This window comes from Lissotriton helveticus, chromosome 2_1, assembly GCF_964261635.1.
Source record: "Lissotriton helveticus chromosome 2_1, aLisHel1.1, whole genome shotgun sequence".
Lineage (NCBI taxonomy): Eukaryota > Metazoa > Chordata > Amphibia > Caudata > Salamandridae > Lissotriton > Lissotriton helveticus.
Genome location: NC_136059.1, coordinates 1517153785 through 1517168973, shown reverse-complemented (window position 1 = coordinate 1517168973; position 15189 = coordinate 1517153785). Strand labels below are relative to the sequence as shown.

The 15189-nt window shown below is 48.1% G+C and overlaps 1 protein-coding gene across 2 annotated transcripts in view; it reads left to right on the top strand.

Annotated features, from left to right (window-relative positions):
* The window catches only part of LOC144818734 (zinc finger protein 484-like), a 253023-nt gene that overhangs the window by 167324 nt on the left and 70510 nt on the right, over positions 1-15189 (top strand). For both annotated transcript variants that reach the window (XM_078676426.1, XM_078676425.1), the window contains one exon: positions 5231-5341. In XM_078676426.1, the coding sequence (XP_078532552.1) occupies positions 5231-5341 (111 nt within the window). The remainder of the gene's footprint in view (positions 1-5230; positions 5342-15189) is intronic.

Here is a 15189-nt window from a genome sequence, read left to right as displayed (position 1 = left end):
TATTTCCTCCAATTACCAGTAAGCACCTACCTCACTGCCAACATTTCTATCCTGTTTTCAGTCTACTTGGTTAGAATACAACTCTATTGGGTGGTAAACATATCCTTCTTGATTGCAAGCTTAGACAAATCTCCTTCACTAAAGAGCTGAACGAAACTACAGACAACATAACTGTAGGCAAATGTAGGCAATGTGAAGTCACTGCTTAACACTATCTGCAGTTTGTATCTACATCTCAAGGTTTTGTCAAATATGAATAGCTGAAAGGAATTTTGTGTCAGCCAGTTAGAAGTGCTGGGGGATGTGTCTGTGGCATTTGTAGGGGGGAGTCTGCCCATTTTGCCTATGAGCAAAATATCCCACCTCCTCCTAAAGACTCCTATACCTCCTCCTATGTACAGGATACCCAGTGCTTTGTTTGTAAACGGATAAGCTGGTGAGATCGAATGGAAAAGTTGCCCAATACCACCTCAAACATTTTTTATTGACCAGCAGACACTCCCTGCCCATGTATACCCCTCTTGCAGGTTCCTGCTTTCGTACTTTGTCACAATCTTTCCGTCTTTTTCTGTCTTCTACTTTCCTCCTTGTGTGTTTTTCTCTCTTGCCCTGTGTCAGTCTGATGAGGAAAAATAAGTGCCAGTTATCAAAAATAACTGCCAGGTGGACCCCACCTGCGACCACCCCTCAAATTAAGCACCGATTATACCTCTCTGGGCAGACTTTTAGAGGCTGCTGATTTGTAGAATCATTTGCTCAGTTTATTATTAACAGTTTGGTTTTTGTTGTATTTATTAAATATCTTTCGGTATCCTGTCATCAGTCATCCATTGCTATGGGTAAACTATGTTTGAATTAGAGGCTAGATCATTAGTTTTATTTATATCATGAGGTATAGATTGGATTCTCTCCTTAGATAGAACTAACATACCCGGCAGAATGTTTTATACTTACTCTGTTAAAATATTTGCCAGTGCTGAAGTGCTCATTAAACATTGAGGGAATACAGTCTCCCTATACCACCACTGCAACTGTATTATCATTACCAGAAAATAGATTTTGAAAAAACATCTTGATATAATACTGTTAAGATTTGGTGCATGAAAAGGCATCCATGTAAGGCAGAGGCTTGTAAGATACATGAGGATAGAAAGGTCCTCGGATTTGAAGGTATTTTAATACTGTTAAGATAGGTGCTGAAAAGCATTTGTCGGAGACTTCGGATCTAATTAATACATTGAATTGTCAATCAATCAATCAATCAAAGCATTTGTATAGCGCACTACTCACCCGGAGGGTCTCAAGGCGCTAGGGGAGGGGGGGTCCGCTACTGCTCGAACAGCCAGGTCTTGAGCTGCTTCCTGAAGGCGAGGTGGTCCTGGGTCAGGCGGAGGTGGGTCGGGAGGGAGTTCCAAGTCTTGGCGGCGAGGTAGGAGAAGGACCTTCCCCCTGTGGTGGCTCTTCGGATGCGGGGGATGGCGGCGAGGGCGTGGCCGGTCGATCGAAGCTGGCGTTTGGGAGCGTAGAAGTTGAGGCGGCTGTTGAGGTATCCTGGGCCTTGGTTGTGCAGGGCTTTGTGTGCGTGGGTGAGGAGACGGAAGGTGATTCTCTTGTTGACCGGGAGCCAGTGCAGGTCTCTCAGGTGTCCGGAGATGTGGTTGCGACGGAGGATGTCCAGGATGAGTCGTACTGAGGCGTTCTGGATCCGCTGGAGTCTCTTCTGGAGTTTGGCGGTGGTTCCGGCGTAGAGGGCGTTGCCGTAGTCCAGTCGGCTGGTGACGAGGGCCTGGGTGACTGTCTTCCTGGTCTCGGTGGGGATCCACCGGAAGATCTTGCGTAGCATGCGTAGGATGTTGAAGCACGACGAGGAGACGGTGTTGACTTGTCTGGTCATGGAGAGGGAGGAGTCCAGGATGAAGCCCAGGTTACGTGCGTGGTCTGTTGGTTTGGGTGCGCTGCCTAGGGCGGGGGGCCACCAGGAGTCATCCCAGGCGGAGGGTGAGGATCCCAGGATGAGGACTTCCGTCTTGTCCGAGTTCAGTTTCAGGCGGCTGTTCTTCATCCATTTGGCTACCTCTTTCATCCCTTCGTGTAGGTTGGCTCTGGCGGTGGCGGGGTCGTTGGTGAGGGAGAGGATCAGCTGGGTGTCGTCGGCGTAGGAGATGATGTTGAGGTTGTGCTGGCGTGCGATGGCTGCGAGGGGACTCATGTAGACGTTGAAGAGGGTTGGGCTGAGCGAAGAGCCTTGAGGAACGCCGCAGATGACTTCGGTGGCTTCTGATCTGAACGGGGGGAGGCGGACTCTCTGTGTCCTTCCGGCGAGGAAGGAGGTGATCCACTCCAGTGCCTTCTCCTGGATTCCGACGTTGCTGAGGCGCTGTACTAGGGTTTGGTGGCAGACAGTGTCGAAGGCCGCGGAGAGGTCTAGGAGGATGAGGGCCGCTGTTTCTCCGTTGTCGAGCAGGGCTCGGATGTCATCGGTTGCTGCGATCAGGGCGGTCTCGGTGCTGTGGTTGGCCCGGAAGCCGGACTGCGAGAGGTCGAGGGATCCGTTCGTCTCGAGGAAGGCGGCCAGCTGCTTGTTGACGGTCTTCTCGATTACTTTTGCGGGAAACGGGAGCAGTGAGATGGGTCGGTAGTTCTTGAGGTCGGTGGGGTCGGCTGATGGCTTCTTTAGTAGGGCGCTGAGTTTGGCGTGCTTCCAGCTCTCCGGGAAGGTAGCGGTGTCGAAGGAGGTGTTGATGATGTCCCGCAGGTGGGGTGCGATGACAGCGTCGGCCTTGTTGAAGACGTGGTGAGGGCAAGGGTCGGTCGGAGATCCGGAGTGGATGGAGTTCATCGTGCGGATGGTGTCTTCGGTGCTGACCGGGGTCCAGGCGCGGAGGGTGGTGGGGGGCGGTGGTTCGGTCGTGGCGTGCGTCGGTTGAGTGCTGAAGCTGTTGTGTATGTCCGCGATCTTGTTGTGGAAGTAGGAGGTGAGGGAGTTGCATAGGTCTTGCGAAGGGGTGATGTCGTTGTTTCCGGCGTTGGGGTTGGAGAGCTCTTTAACGATGTTGAAGAGTTCCTTGCTGTTGTGTGCGTTGTTGTCCAGTCGTTCCTTGAATGCAGTTTTCTTGGTGGTGTGGATCAGTTGGTGGTGTTTTCGGGTGGCGAGCTTGAGGGCAGTCATGTTGTCCGGTGTTGGGTCTCTGCGCCAGGCTTTCTCAAGGGCTCTGCAGTCCTTCTTGGAGCTCTTGAGTTCGTCTGTGAACCATGGGGCTTTCTTGCTGCCGGGTCTGCTAGGCGGGGTCCTCAGAGGGGCGAGGTCGTCTGCGCAGTCGCTGATCCACTTCGTGAGGTTGGTGGCCGCTTGGCTGGGGTTCGTTGCGCTGGTGGGTGGGTTCTTGCTCAGGGAAGTCGCGAGCTGGTCGGCTGTGATCTTGTTTCAGCTTCTGCGTGCAACCTGTTGCTGTTGGTGGTGGATCGTGGTCCTTTTGAAGCTGAAGTGGACGCAGCTGTGGTCCGTCCAGTGGAGTCCGGTGGCGTGGCTGAAGGCGATGTCCTTGCTGGATGAGAAGACGGGGTCGAGTGTGAGTCCGGCGTAGTGGGTGGGGGAGGTCACCAGTTGCTTGAGTCCGAGGTTAGCGAGGTTGTCCAGCAGGGTGGTGGTGTTGCGGTCGTTGTTGTTCTCCAGGTGGAAGTTGAGGTCCCCGAGGAGGATGTAGTCAGCGGAGGGGAGGGCATGCGGGCTGACGAAGTCGGCGATGTCCTCGCTGAATTGTGTGCGTGGTCCCGGGGGTCTGTAGACGAGGGTGCCTCTGAGGGTGGTCTTGGGGTTGATGTGGATCTGGAAGTGCAGGTGCTCGGCGGGTGCGAGGGTGTTGTCGGTGTTGGTCGTGATGCGGATGGAGTTCCTGTGGATGATGGCGATGCCTCCTCCTGTCTGGTTGACGCGGTCCCTCCGGATGATCCTGAAGCCGTCCGGGATGGCGATGGCGATGTCGGGCGCTGAGGAGGCGTTCATCCAGGTTTCCGTGAGGAAGGCGACGTCTGGGGCTGTGGTGTCGAGGAGGTTCCAGAGCTCGACGGCGTGTCTGTGGACGGAGCGGGTGTTGAGCAGGATGCACTTCAGGTGGCTGCTGCTGTTGCTCGTCGAGGTCTTGGGCACTGCTGGAGTGGTGCAGGTCCGGAGGCAGGTGAACTTGCAGGAGTTGCAGCAGAAGGGTCCGTGGGTGCGTCTCGGGGTGGCTCGGTAGCAACCCGGGAGTCGGCCGGCGTTGAGTTTGGTGGCGGCATAGGTCCGGCGGGAGGGCTGGTGACTGCGGGAGACAGGGGTCCGGGCGCGGGCCAGGCGCGGACGGGCGCAGACGGGCTTACCTTTGGCGCGCCTTCGGCGCACAATCGGCGCGCCCGCTGCGCGAGCACGCTGCGCGTACGCGCGGTCGCCATATATGGCGAAGTGGGAGGGAGGACGGAGCAGCTGGGAGGCGGGAGCGGGGAGGGCACAGAAGGCAAAGGGGGCGTGGCCGTGAGCACGTCTGCGGGAAGCGGGGAGCGGGGCTGGGGTCACAGGGGCAGAGCAAGGTGATCGGCGCAGGGGGAGAAAATAAAACTATTAACAGTCACACAGTAATAATAAGGAAACCAGGGACGGGGCACACAAGTACAGCAGTCAACAACAGAAAAACGGCAGCAAGGCGACAAAGGGGCACACAAGTACAACAGTCAACAAACAGAAAAACGGTAGCAAGGCGACAAAGGACGGGAGATACAGCGGGGGGGGGCGGGGTCCACGGGGCGGGCTCAGCGAGGCTGAGGGCGGCAGCGGGAGGGAGTAGCACACGCTACAGCTGGTGGCCGTGTGGCGCGGGAGTGTCCTGCAACAGGTAGACCTGTTTGTCGATATTTGACTTTAATTCAAGACCAGAAACTTATCCCTGCTATGTTTTTAAAATGTAGGTGTGGTGTTTATTAATGTCACAAAAGTTGCAATTGCTCCAATGGTAAATCTCAAACATGGATCTGTTGTTTGATTTATGAATGTAGGACTAGTTTGAAATTTGTAAGCTATTAGTAAGTAGCTGGACACACAAAATTATCTCTTGTATTGGTACTCACGTTTTTGTTTGCCTTTAAGAGCTCCATGCTGTGGTTGAACAGAACAATGACTAGGTTTAGCAATAACAAACAATTAAGCATATTCTGTTAACACACCTACATTTCTTACTCTTGTTTGCTTCGTCTCATATAGGCCATGAGAATGCCTTGCCAATTATTCAATATTGCATTAAAGAAGAGGCAGAAACCTACCCCATGCTGCATCGAGAAACTGGGAAAAGTCAAAACAGGAATTCTCCAGTAGGTAAGTCCTTGTTTGCATTTAAACATCATAGGAATATGACACCCAACTTACTGTCCCTTAAACCCAAACATGGTGATTTGTTCCTAATTCAGGACAAGCTATTCGAATTTCACTTCTCTTGCTGTTGGTTTCTGATGGGCCCAACCATATTTTAGCATCTAGTTGCTCCTCAGAAGTGTGACTTGATAAATTCTGTAATGGATTATGTCCATGAACACAAGTGAAAGTACGCACATCCTTCTGATGCGTTACTGCGTCTCTTCAAATGTTAGTATTCTATCATTTTCACAAAGCAAAAAAAAAACAGTTCTTTGTAATAGAATAAAACAGTAGAAGCAGCATTTGTTCCAATTTTGTATTTTGCCCAGAACCCGGCACTTCTGAATATATTTCCCAAAACTGTTCATGCACGCTCCCTTTTATTAGGTCTCAGCTAGACAGCGCTTGCGCTGTCTCTTTAAGACTTGTTGTATATACTTTGTGGGCTTAAACTCACCCATAGTCTGTCCATTTTCTGGCTCCATCATCGCACTCATATTCTTTCTCCCCATTTGTCCATGGCATGCATTTGTTATGCCTCATCCTGGGTTTAGCTCCCCCCTGAGAGCAGGGACCCATTGCACTATCCATCCACCACTTTTTAGGATGTGTTTCAGGAACAACTTGTTCGAGACATGTGAGCTGTAGTTCACATGCTTTGCATAGCCTGCCATCTAGTTTTGGGTCCGGATGTTTGCACTTTGTTTTAGTTGGAAGAAGTCTTTTCCAGTCACGAGGTAGTTGACTCCTCCTTTCAGTGATAGTGCACATGGGCACCGGTTCCATTGTTAGATTTTTTTTTTCCCCCATCGGGTTCGGATGTGAATTGCTGCTGTCCGGTTCGGCACCGTCTCTCGGGTTCCCTTCGACGGGCAATCCACTACACTTGGCAGTATTGTTTCTCGATCGCGTTTCCCATTCTCCGTGTATTGTTTCGACTCAAACATCTTCGATCGGAAAACTTGTGGAGGGCCGTTGGACCTACCCACGGCGGGCTTGCTAGCAGTCGATAGAACGAACTCCATTCAAGTTCTGTCCTGGGTGTCGCTCCACGTTTCAGCGCACCGACCTGCACGAAGTGTGCAACCTCTGTTTATCCCTGGAACACGATGAGAGACTGCAGCGCGTGCCGATCATTTCGATCAAAGAAGACGCTCTGCAACCGTCTGGCTCGACGTCACGAGATGCAACACCAAGGCGGCTCTGTACCGGACATCTTCGGCGAAGATTCAGACCGAGAAGAAACACAAGCTCAAGGAGCCGAGGAAGAAGAACACATCTCCGTGTCCGAGGCCGACCCCGACATGGAAGAAGAGGAGCAAGGTACACCGGGCCAGTGTACCGTGAGTACAGATTCCTCCTTGCCCCAACAACACAAGAGCAAAATTACTCCAGTCCTTCCTCTGCCTGCGGGCCAAGGTCGGCACCAAGAAAAAGTTTTGAGTGCTCGCCCACGGGCCCGCCTCTGAAACACAAAGAGAAGCCTTCCTGCTCGGGCTCAAGTCGGCCCCATGCCGGTACCGAACCAAAATCCTCATCGCCGAAATCAAAGCATGTCGCAGTCCACATTTCATCTTCATCGAAGACTAAATCTTCGGTACCGATGAGTTCAGAGCCGAAACCTTCGACTTCAAAGACAACGAGCAAAGACAAAAAGACTCCACAAAAAGAGCCTCGGTCTGATGTTCCACCTTTTGGATCTGAAACAGAAAGTACTTGTTATAAACCAAGTCACTGGTCATATCCATGCCAAATTGTCTGAAAAAAGGAAAATGGGCCAACAGGAAGAAAACCACATTCCCTTGAAGAGAAAAAATGTGGGTACTAACCCTTCACCACCATATATTCCACCTCCTTCGCCCATTAATCCTCAATTACTCATCACACCCACTAATTCACACCACCACTATCACCTGACCCCAGGATGAAGTGAATGGGGATGAGGATAGGCCACAGGATGTTGACCCATGAGAGTATTATGACACTGCCCCAAACACGGATAATGACCCTGACTTATATCCGTCCAGAACATCACCACCTGACGACAAAATAGAGTTCATTGAGCTTCTTAACAGGGCTGCTCATTATCACGGGATGGAACTGAATAAGGAGGCTTTAGAGGAGGACTTCTTGTTTGAGACCATAAGTTCCTCTAACACAACTACCCATACACTGCCAAAGCTTAAGGGGATGATTAAACACGCAGATGAGGTTTTCAAAGATCCTGTAAGAGCAAGAATCATCACGACTAGAAATATAAACCGGCACCTACTGACCCTGCCTACATCAAGGGTCAGCTTCCTTTAGACTCCTCTGGTTTCCAATGCTCACAAGAGAGCTACCTCACAGACCACAGGTGAGGCACCTCCTCCTGATCAGGAGTCCAAGTTAATCTATGCCTCTGGCAAAAAGGAGCCTCACAAGCGGCTAATTACTGGCGCATCGCTAATGCTCAGGCTTTGTTAGCCAAATATGATAGGGCTCTTTTTGATTAGTTAAATCTAAGGCAAATGATCTTATTCAGGAGGGCAAACTTATCACCAATACCTCCATCAAATGCGCCCTAAACGCAGCAGACAGCAGCTTGCTCAAACCCCAGCGTACTGCTACACAGATATGCATGGTTGAGAATTTCTGGTTTAAAACCTGAGGTACAGGCCTCTATTCTCAACCAGCCTTTTGACAAAGAGCACCTTTTTGGTCCACTCCTTGCTGGAAAAGATGAAAAAAGATTCGGGGATCGCAAAGTCAATGGGGGCTTTGCAGTTACCTGCGAATACGGGTTCCTTTCGTCGCTCCTTTTACAGGTGTGGCTTCAAAAATACTTCTATAGAAAATACCTCCTCCTCTTACAAGGGCAACAACCAATCGCCCTCAGCAAGAGGCTATTATAGAGGTGGGTTTAGAGGAAACAATGGTAAGGGAAGAGGCAGACGCAACTCCACACGCACTTCCCCCGCAAATAAAAAGTAAGTAAAGTAAAGTCCACATTTGTAAAGCGCACAATCACCCGTAAGGGTCTCTAGGCGCTGGGGGGCCGTCGGGAAGATTAAGCGAGCTATTGCCCAGAGTCACATGGTGCTGGGCTGACCTGCCGCCGGAGCCGGGGATCGAACCGTGGTCCCCAGATTCCAGCGTCAGTCGCCCTGGCCGCGGCGCCACACCTCTTCCGCAACAAGCAATTACTTCCTTCTGCTACCCCCGATCATTCCACTCCTGTCGGGGATCGTCTCTCACAATTTCTCCCTATCTGGAACACAATCACCTCAGACAAATGGGTTTTACAAATTATCCAGTATGGTTACTGCCTGGAACTTAGACACTCCCCCAAACATTCTTCCAAGATCACACGCAATGTCACAAGAACATCTCACCCTTCTCAAGCAAGAAGTTATCTCTCTGGTAGAGAAAGGAGATTTTGAACCAGTCCTGTTACAATATCATGGGGCCGGTTTATACTCCCTGTACTTCTTAATTCCGATGAAGGACGACTCTCTCAGGCCTATACTAGACCTCAGAGAACTAAATCCATACATTCAGTCAATCCACTTTCACACGGTCACACTCCAGCATCTACTCCCGCTCCTTCTACCAGGCGACCTTCTGTGCACTCTAGACTTAAAGGACGCCTATTTCCATATCCCAATACACACTGCTCACCGCAAGTACCCCAAGTTCGTAGTAGCAGACCAGCACCATCCGTTCAAGGTGCTCCCATTCGGAGTAACTACTGCACTCAGGGTTTTCATCAAGTGCCTGGCAATCAAGTAAAAATGGAAAAGCTCCCGGGCCTGACGGTGTTCCAGTGGACTTCTTTAAATATAAAACAGATCTCTGGGCCCCCATACTCACCAGGGTATGCACGGCAGCTGCAAAGAAGGGGCTTCTGGAGTCCTGGACGAAGTCTGTTATGGTCCCGATTTTCAAAAAGGGAGACCGCCAGGACCCTGCCTGCTACCGCCCGATCTCATTATTGGACTCGCTGGGCAAGGTAGCTGGCAGGGTGATTCTCGAGCGACTCCAGCAGTGGGTGGAGGAAAGGGGTATCCTGTCCGACTTGCAATTTGGCTTCCGGGAAGGCTTTGGGACAGTAGAACAGGCTCTAAACCTATCTATGATCATAGGGAAATACAGTCATGCAAAGCAGGACAGACTCTACATGGTGTATGTGGACCTGTCCGCAGCTTTTGATTGTGTCTCCCACACAAAACTATGGTCCGTACTGTCACAAATGGGGGTGGATCCCCCACTTTTAGTCTTCCTGAGGGAATTATACTCTAAGGCTTCCGCGAGAGTCCGTTTCGGTGCAAAGGGCGAGCTATCGGCATCTTTTGGAGTAGAGCGTGGAGTCAGGCAAGGTTGTGTCCTGGCCCCCTTCTTATTCTCCCTCTATACAAACAGCTTGGAGGTTGAGCTTTTGAGGGGTGCCTAGGACCTCCCACAAGTAAAACAACGCCTGATTCCCGCTCTGCTCTATGCAGACGATGCCGTCCTACTGGCTCGGACTCCGCGTGAACTGCAGAAGGTACTTTCTAGATACTCGACCTTCATGGGCAGTCTCGACCTCCACATTAACATTAAGAAGACCTTTGTAATGATGGCAGGTACAGGGAGAAAACGGCCTAAGGACCTATTGCTTAAAAACCAAAAAATAGATGTGACAGCCCACTACCCCTATCTAGGCATCACGATAGATAACAAACTGTCCTGGAAAGCGGCAGTCGAGGCCAGGAAACATTGCTTTAAGAGAGCCATAGCAGCCCTGATGTCCTTCTCACAAAAACTGGGCAAACGGTCGCCCCTGGAATTATTAAAAATGTACAGTGCCAAATGCCAGTCAACCGCACTGTACGGGCCGGAGTCTGGGGGCATGCGGATGTTACTGCTTTACAGGTTGTAGAAAACACTTTTTTAAGGTTTCTCCTTGTAGCACCGAAACGATCCTCAACATACGCGTGCCACACAGAACTAGGCATACCATATATAGAGGACCTGGCAAAAATCCAACCGTTGCTACTATGGCGAAGTATCTGGACCTCTGATAAAAACACGCTAACCAAGGGGATCGTGGCTGACTCTATGGCACTAGACCGTTCCCTAAAAATAAGATGGCTTCCCTACATCAAAAACTTTCTCACTGACCTAATCCTAGAGACTTTCTACTTCACACCGGCAAAGATCAGTGAGATATCCGAGAAAGAGCTAAAAGACATGGCTTTGAGCCACTTGGACAACTTAAGGCTCGCCAGCGAAATAGGGAAACCTTCTGTCCATCACGCTGTCATGGTCCAGACTACCCTTACCATCCAACCTTACTTAACGCTTGAAATAGGTATTTTCGATCGATTTCTACTGACTAGATTCAGATTAAACCTATTTCACCGGTTAGTAGCTTTTCCCTCAATGAACGCTTGGGACCAAACTTTACCTCTCTGTCCCTGCGATGACAAATCACCTCAGTCCACCATACATGTAGCCATGTTTTGCAAATTTTATAACGAACATCGCAAACTCTGGTTACTATCTTTGTTAAAATTGTGGGGTGTCAGACAGTGCCGCCCTGCCATGTTGCGTTTACAGTTTTTAGATTCGGAAATTACTTGCTATCACGTTGTTAATTTCTTGAAATGCATTTTTAGGCATAGAAAAAACCTGTACAGTGACTTTTTGTTAAGCAAAGATTAATGTTTTAAATGAAATGTGAACCTACATTCTTTTTAACCTTGTTTCTTTAGTTACAGTGTATTATACATTTTCTGCCTAATAATATAAAAAAGTGTACAATATTGCTTTTATGGATTTCTATAATTGAAATACCGAATAAAGACATTTTTGAAATACTGCACTCAGGGTTTTCACCAAGTGCCTGGCAGTAGTCGCAGCTCATCTACGAAGACAACCCATTCACGTCTTCCCATATTTGGACGACTCGCAAAAAAGCTGTCTACATCACACTCGCAAAACAGTGCAGTTACTCCACGATCTTGGATTCACAGTAAATTTGTCCAAATCCCATCTACAACCATCCAACACATAGGTGTATCTGGGTGCCACAATAGATACACAAAAAGCTTTGGCCTACCCCGATCCGGCCAGCATCCGCAACATGCAAACTTTACTCTGTCAGTTTCAGCCTCAAAACTCATTGCCAGCTCGAGTGTTCATGCAATTACTAGGGAGGATGGCGTCATACATTCTAATAGTCCCTTGTGCAAGACTCCAGACGTGTCCCCTTCAGGAGTGCTTAGCACGGCAGTGGAACCAGGCTCAGGGTCTGTTGGTGGATGGCTGCACCCATCGCTCTCTGCAGTGGTGGAATACAGAAAACCTTTCAGAAGGGCGGCCTTTCATTGGCCAGGTTCGATAGATGGTTCTAACAGCAGACGTGTCGCTCACTGGTTGGGGAGCTCGTCTCCCAACGCATACAATTCAGTGCATGTGGAGCCTGCAGCAAAAGCAGCTTCACATAAATCATCTAGAGCTGCTAGCGATTTTTCTAGCGCTCAAAGCGTTTTAAGTACATCTAGTAGGCAAAGCTCTCCTGATCCATACAGACAACATGGCAGGAATGTACTACATACAAAAACAGGGGGGACACACTGTCTCCAGCTGTCACAACTAGCACAGACCATCTGGAGATGGGCTATACGTCACAAAATATATCTCCTTGCAGAACACCTTCCAGGATTGGCAACCAGACTGCAGATCTGCTCAGACGTCAGACAACAGATCCATGAATGGGAACTCCACCCTCAAGTTCTCCTCCCATTCTTCCAAATGTGGGGCTTTCCGGACATAGATCTGTTTGCCACAAATCTAAATGCAAAATGTCCAAGCTTCGCATCCAGGCATTCACACCCATAGTCCAAAGGCAATGCACTATGGATGAATTGGTCAGGGATATTTACCTATGCTTTTCTGCCTTTCCCACTCATTCCATTAGTGGTTCGGAAGCTCAGACAGGCGTCCCTGACACTAATCCTAGTTGCTCCCACATGGGCCCAGCAACCTTGGTTCACAACCCTGTTGGAGCTCTCAGTAGTTCCTCACCAAAAACTACATCTCACTCCCAGGCTTCTAACTCCGAGCCATGGAGAGATAAAACATCAAGATCCCAGTCATCTCAATCTTGCGATACGGCACCTGAAATCTTAGAGTTTGGCTACCTTAATCTCCCACCAGACTGCATGAACATCATCGAAGAGGCTAGACGTCCTACAACAAGAGCATGCTATGCAGCAAAGTGGAATCGATTTGTGATATGCTGCAATAACAATCAAATTGATCCGCTGGACGCTTCAGTTCAAAACATCATTTTCTATTTATTACATCTGCAGCGTTCCAAACATTTTCCAAAACTACTGTAAGATTTTAGGTACCATATCTTTGCAGCATCATTTAGTAACATGTTGATGTATGCTTGTATTTCCCCAAAATATTCATAATGGAAAATCAGTGTAACCAGTTGAAATACGATCATGGGAAACACAAATAAACAAGTGTTGGCAAAGCCAGTAGGTCTGAAATTGGTGGTCAGCCTTGTGGTTTTGTCAAACTTTATCGGTGTGGGAGCTGCTGGACCCTCACGTTTCTAACAAGCATTGGCAAAAGCAAAAATATTTTTTGTCTCAAAAAGCACACATTGCCACAGCAGTTCCGGGCACCGAACAAAACAACTTTGTGTGCCAATATGCACCTTGTAAAAGAGCAGAATACTATCACTCACAGTGAAGCCAGCTGATAGACCGAGAGAATGAGAGAGAGAGAGAGTGAGAGAGAGACAGAATTTTATCAAACACAAAAGGTCATGGTTAACGCAAGACCTAATTAGAGGCCCCATTATTAAAGAAAGTCTCAAAAGTGCATCCATGGTATATATCCTTGCATGAAGTGCATATATACAGTTTCCGTAAATTCACAAGAATTTACAGAAGTAGGCCAAGAAATAGCACTCCTAAAAAATATTTGTAAACTACATTTTAGCATGAGCAAATGTGCATGTGTAGATTTGCTCAAGTGAAAATCTGAATGTTTTAAGTTCACTTTTTCTCCAACCACTTTTTTCCCAACCCTGGAAAACTGCCACTGTCGCGAGTAAATTTCCAACCTTTTTCAGTATGGGAAAAGATTAGAAAAGAGTTAGTGAAAACCCTTAAAATATGCAAATTAGTAGGGTTTGCATGACTCAAAAGGGCATTCCAACCCATGAAGTATTGCTTACCACTACCTTCAGCCACAGTATGTAGACCTGCAGAACGTAGCTACATAAGGTTATTGCTAGTATTCAAACCCTACTATGGTACGAGCCCTGGCATAATTAGAGATTATATATCAGAACTCTTATATAATTAGATTGCTGCCGTAATTTGTCGCCACATTACATGACACAAAAGGGACAAGTGGATTTTGTTACAGGACAAGTAGATTTATAAAGCAACCTGCCCCATGGACAAGTAGATATTTGATAAAATCCCACACCCCTACTGTATAGTACTCTGGGCCTCAATGGAAGGTGAACTATGTCAAAGATACTGCCTCCTTGCCCTGTCTAATTATGTTCAGGGTTTCCAGCTCAGATCTGCTCATAAGAGCACAGACAGGCTTTGGAACATCAAGCCGTATTACCCTCATTTGAGTTTGGTCATCTATTTTCTCTAGGTGCAGTCCCAGTGGTGGCCCTGGTGGTTTAGCATGCACCAACCATTGGACCATACCTGCCTTGGAGTTCTTCTCTACCTCTCTACCTTCTCTACCCTGCATTTCCCATGCTCTGCTATAATAATAGCAATAACAATAGATTATTGTCTGGTGGATGGTAATTCATCGAAACTAGGAAAGTAGTCAAATATATAGTCCATCCTTTCTCTTAGATCATGCCTTAGTGAGTCTAGTTTTTACATTTGAGAAAGAAAATACAATTTATAGATGGACCATGGAAAAAAGACTTCTCTTAAAGCCCTCTTTAGTTCAGGATGTAAAGCTAAACACAAGCCTCTTTATCGAAACAAACTTGGGTAACTCGCCAATAACCTTTTCTGGGTTGCCTATAAGGCATACAATTGTGTGGGTAATCAATAAGTAGACCACTAGGCATTTTAGGTCAGAAAGGGCAGAGGAGCAGAGAAAGTTGAATTAGGGGAAAATAAGACTTGAGCTAGACAAGTGTAAAGAAAAAAGAAAGTTGTTAGTAGAGTGGAAAGTACAAGAAAGTTGGGAAAGCTTGGAACTTAGTTTGAATATGGTGAGAAGTGTGGAAAATTCCTGTACTGGAAATTTAGGAGACAAAACTCTAGGAATGATATATCTTCTATTAAGCAATCTTGAAAAGAGGTGAACTGCTTTGATAAATTAAAGATCGATAAGGCTTTACATAATTTTTATCATGCTCTTAATAATGAGCAAGTGGGTCAGGGGGACCAAGAGAGGGAAGCTTGGCTTAAACCTCTGCAACTTCCGTTATTAGGAACACCTGAGCAGGAATAGCTAGCACAACAGATGTCTGAGGAGATAATAGCTGCTATAGTAAAACTAATATGAGGCAAAGCTACATACCCAGCTGTCTACCAGGTGAGTTCTACAAAATCATGGCTGATGAAGTAATTCCCCTGTGGCTGGAGTTGTTTAATAGTATCCTGATCAAGGGCCACGTCTTTAGGGCGCAGCAACTATAGTGGTAATACTTAAACCAAACAAACCACCATGTAGGTACAGGTCCTATTGGCCAATCTCATTATTGAATGCTGATTATAAAATCTTTGCAGTGACATTGGCCAAGAGACTTGCAGGTGTGGTGGGGTAATTGGTGATGG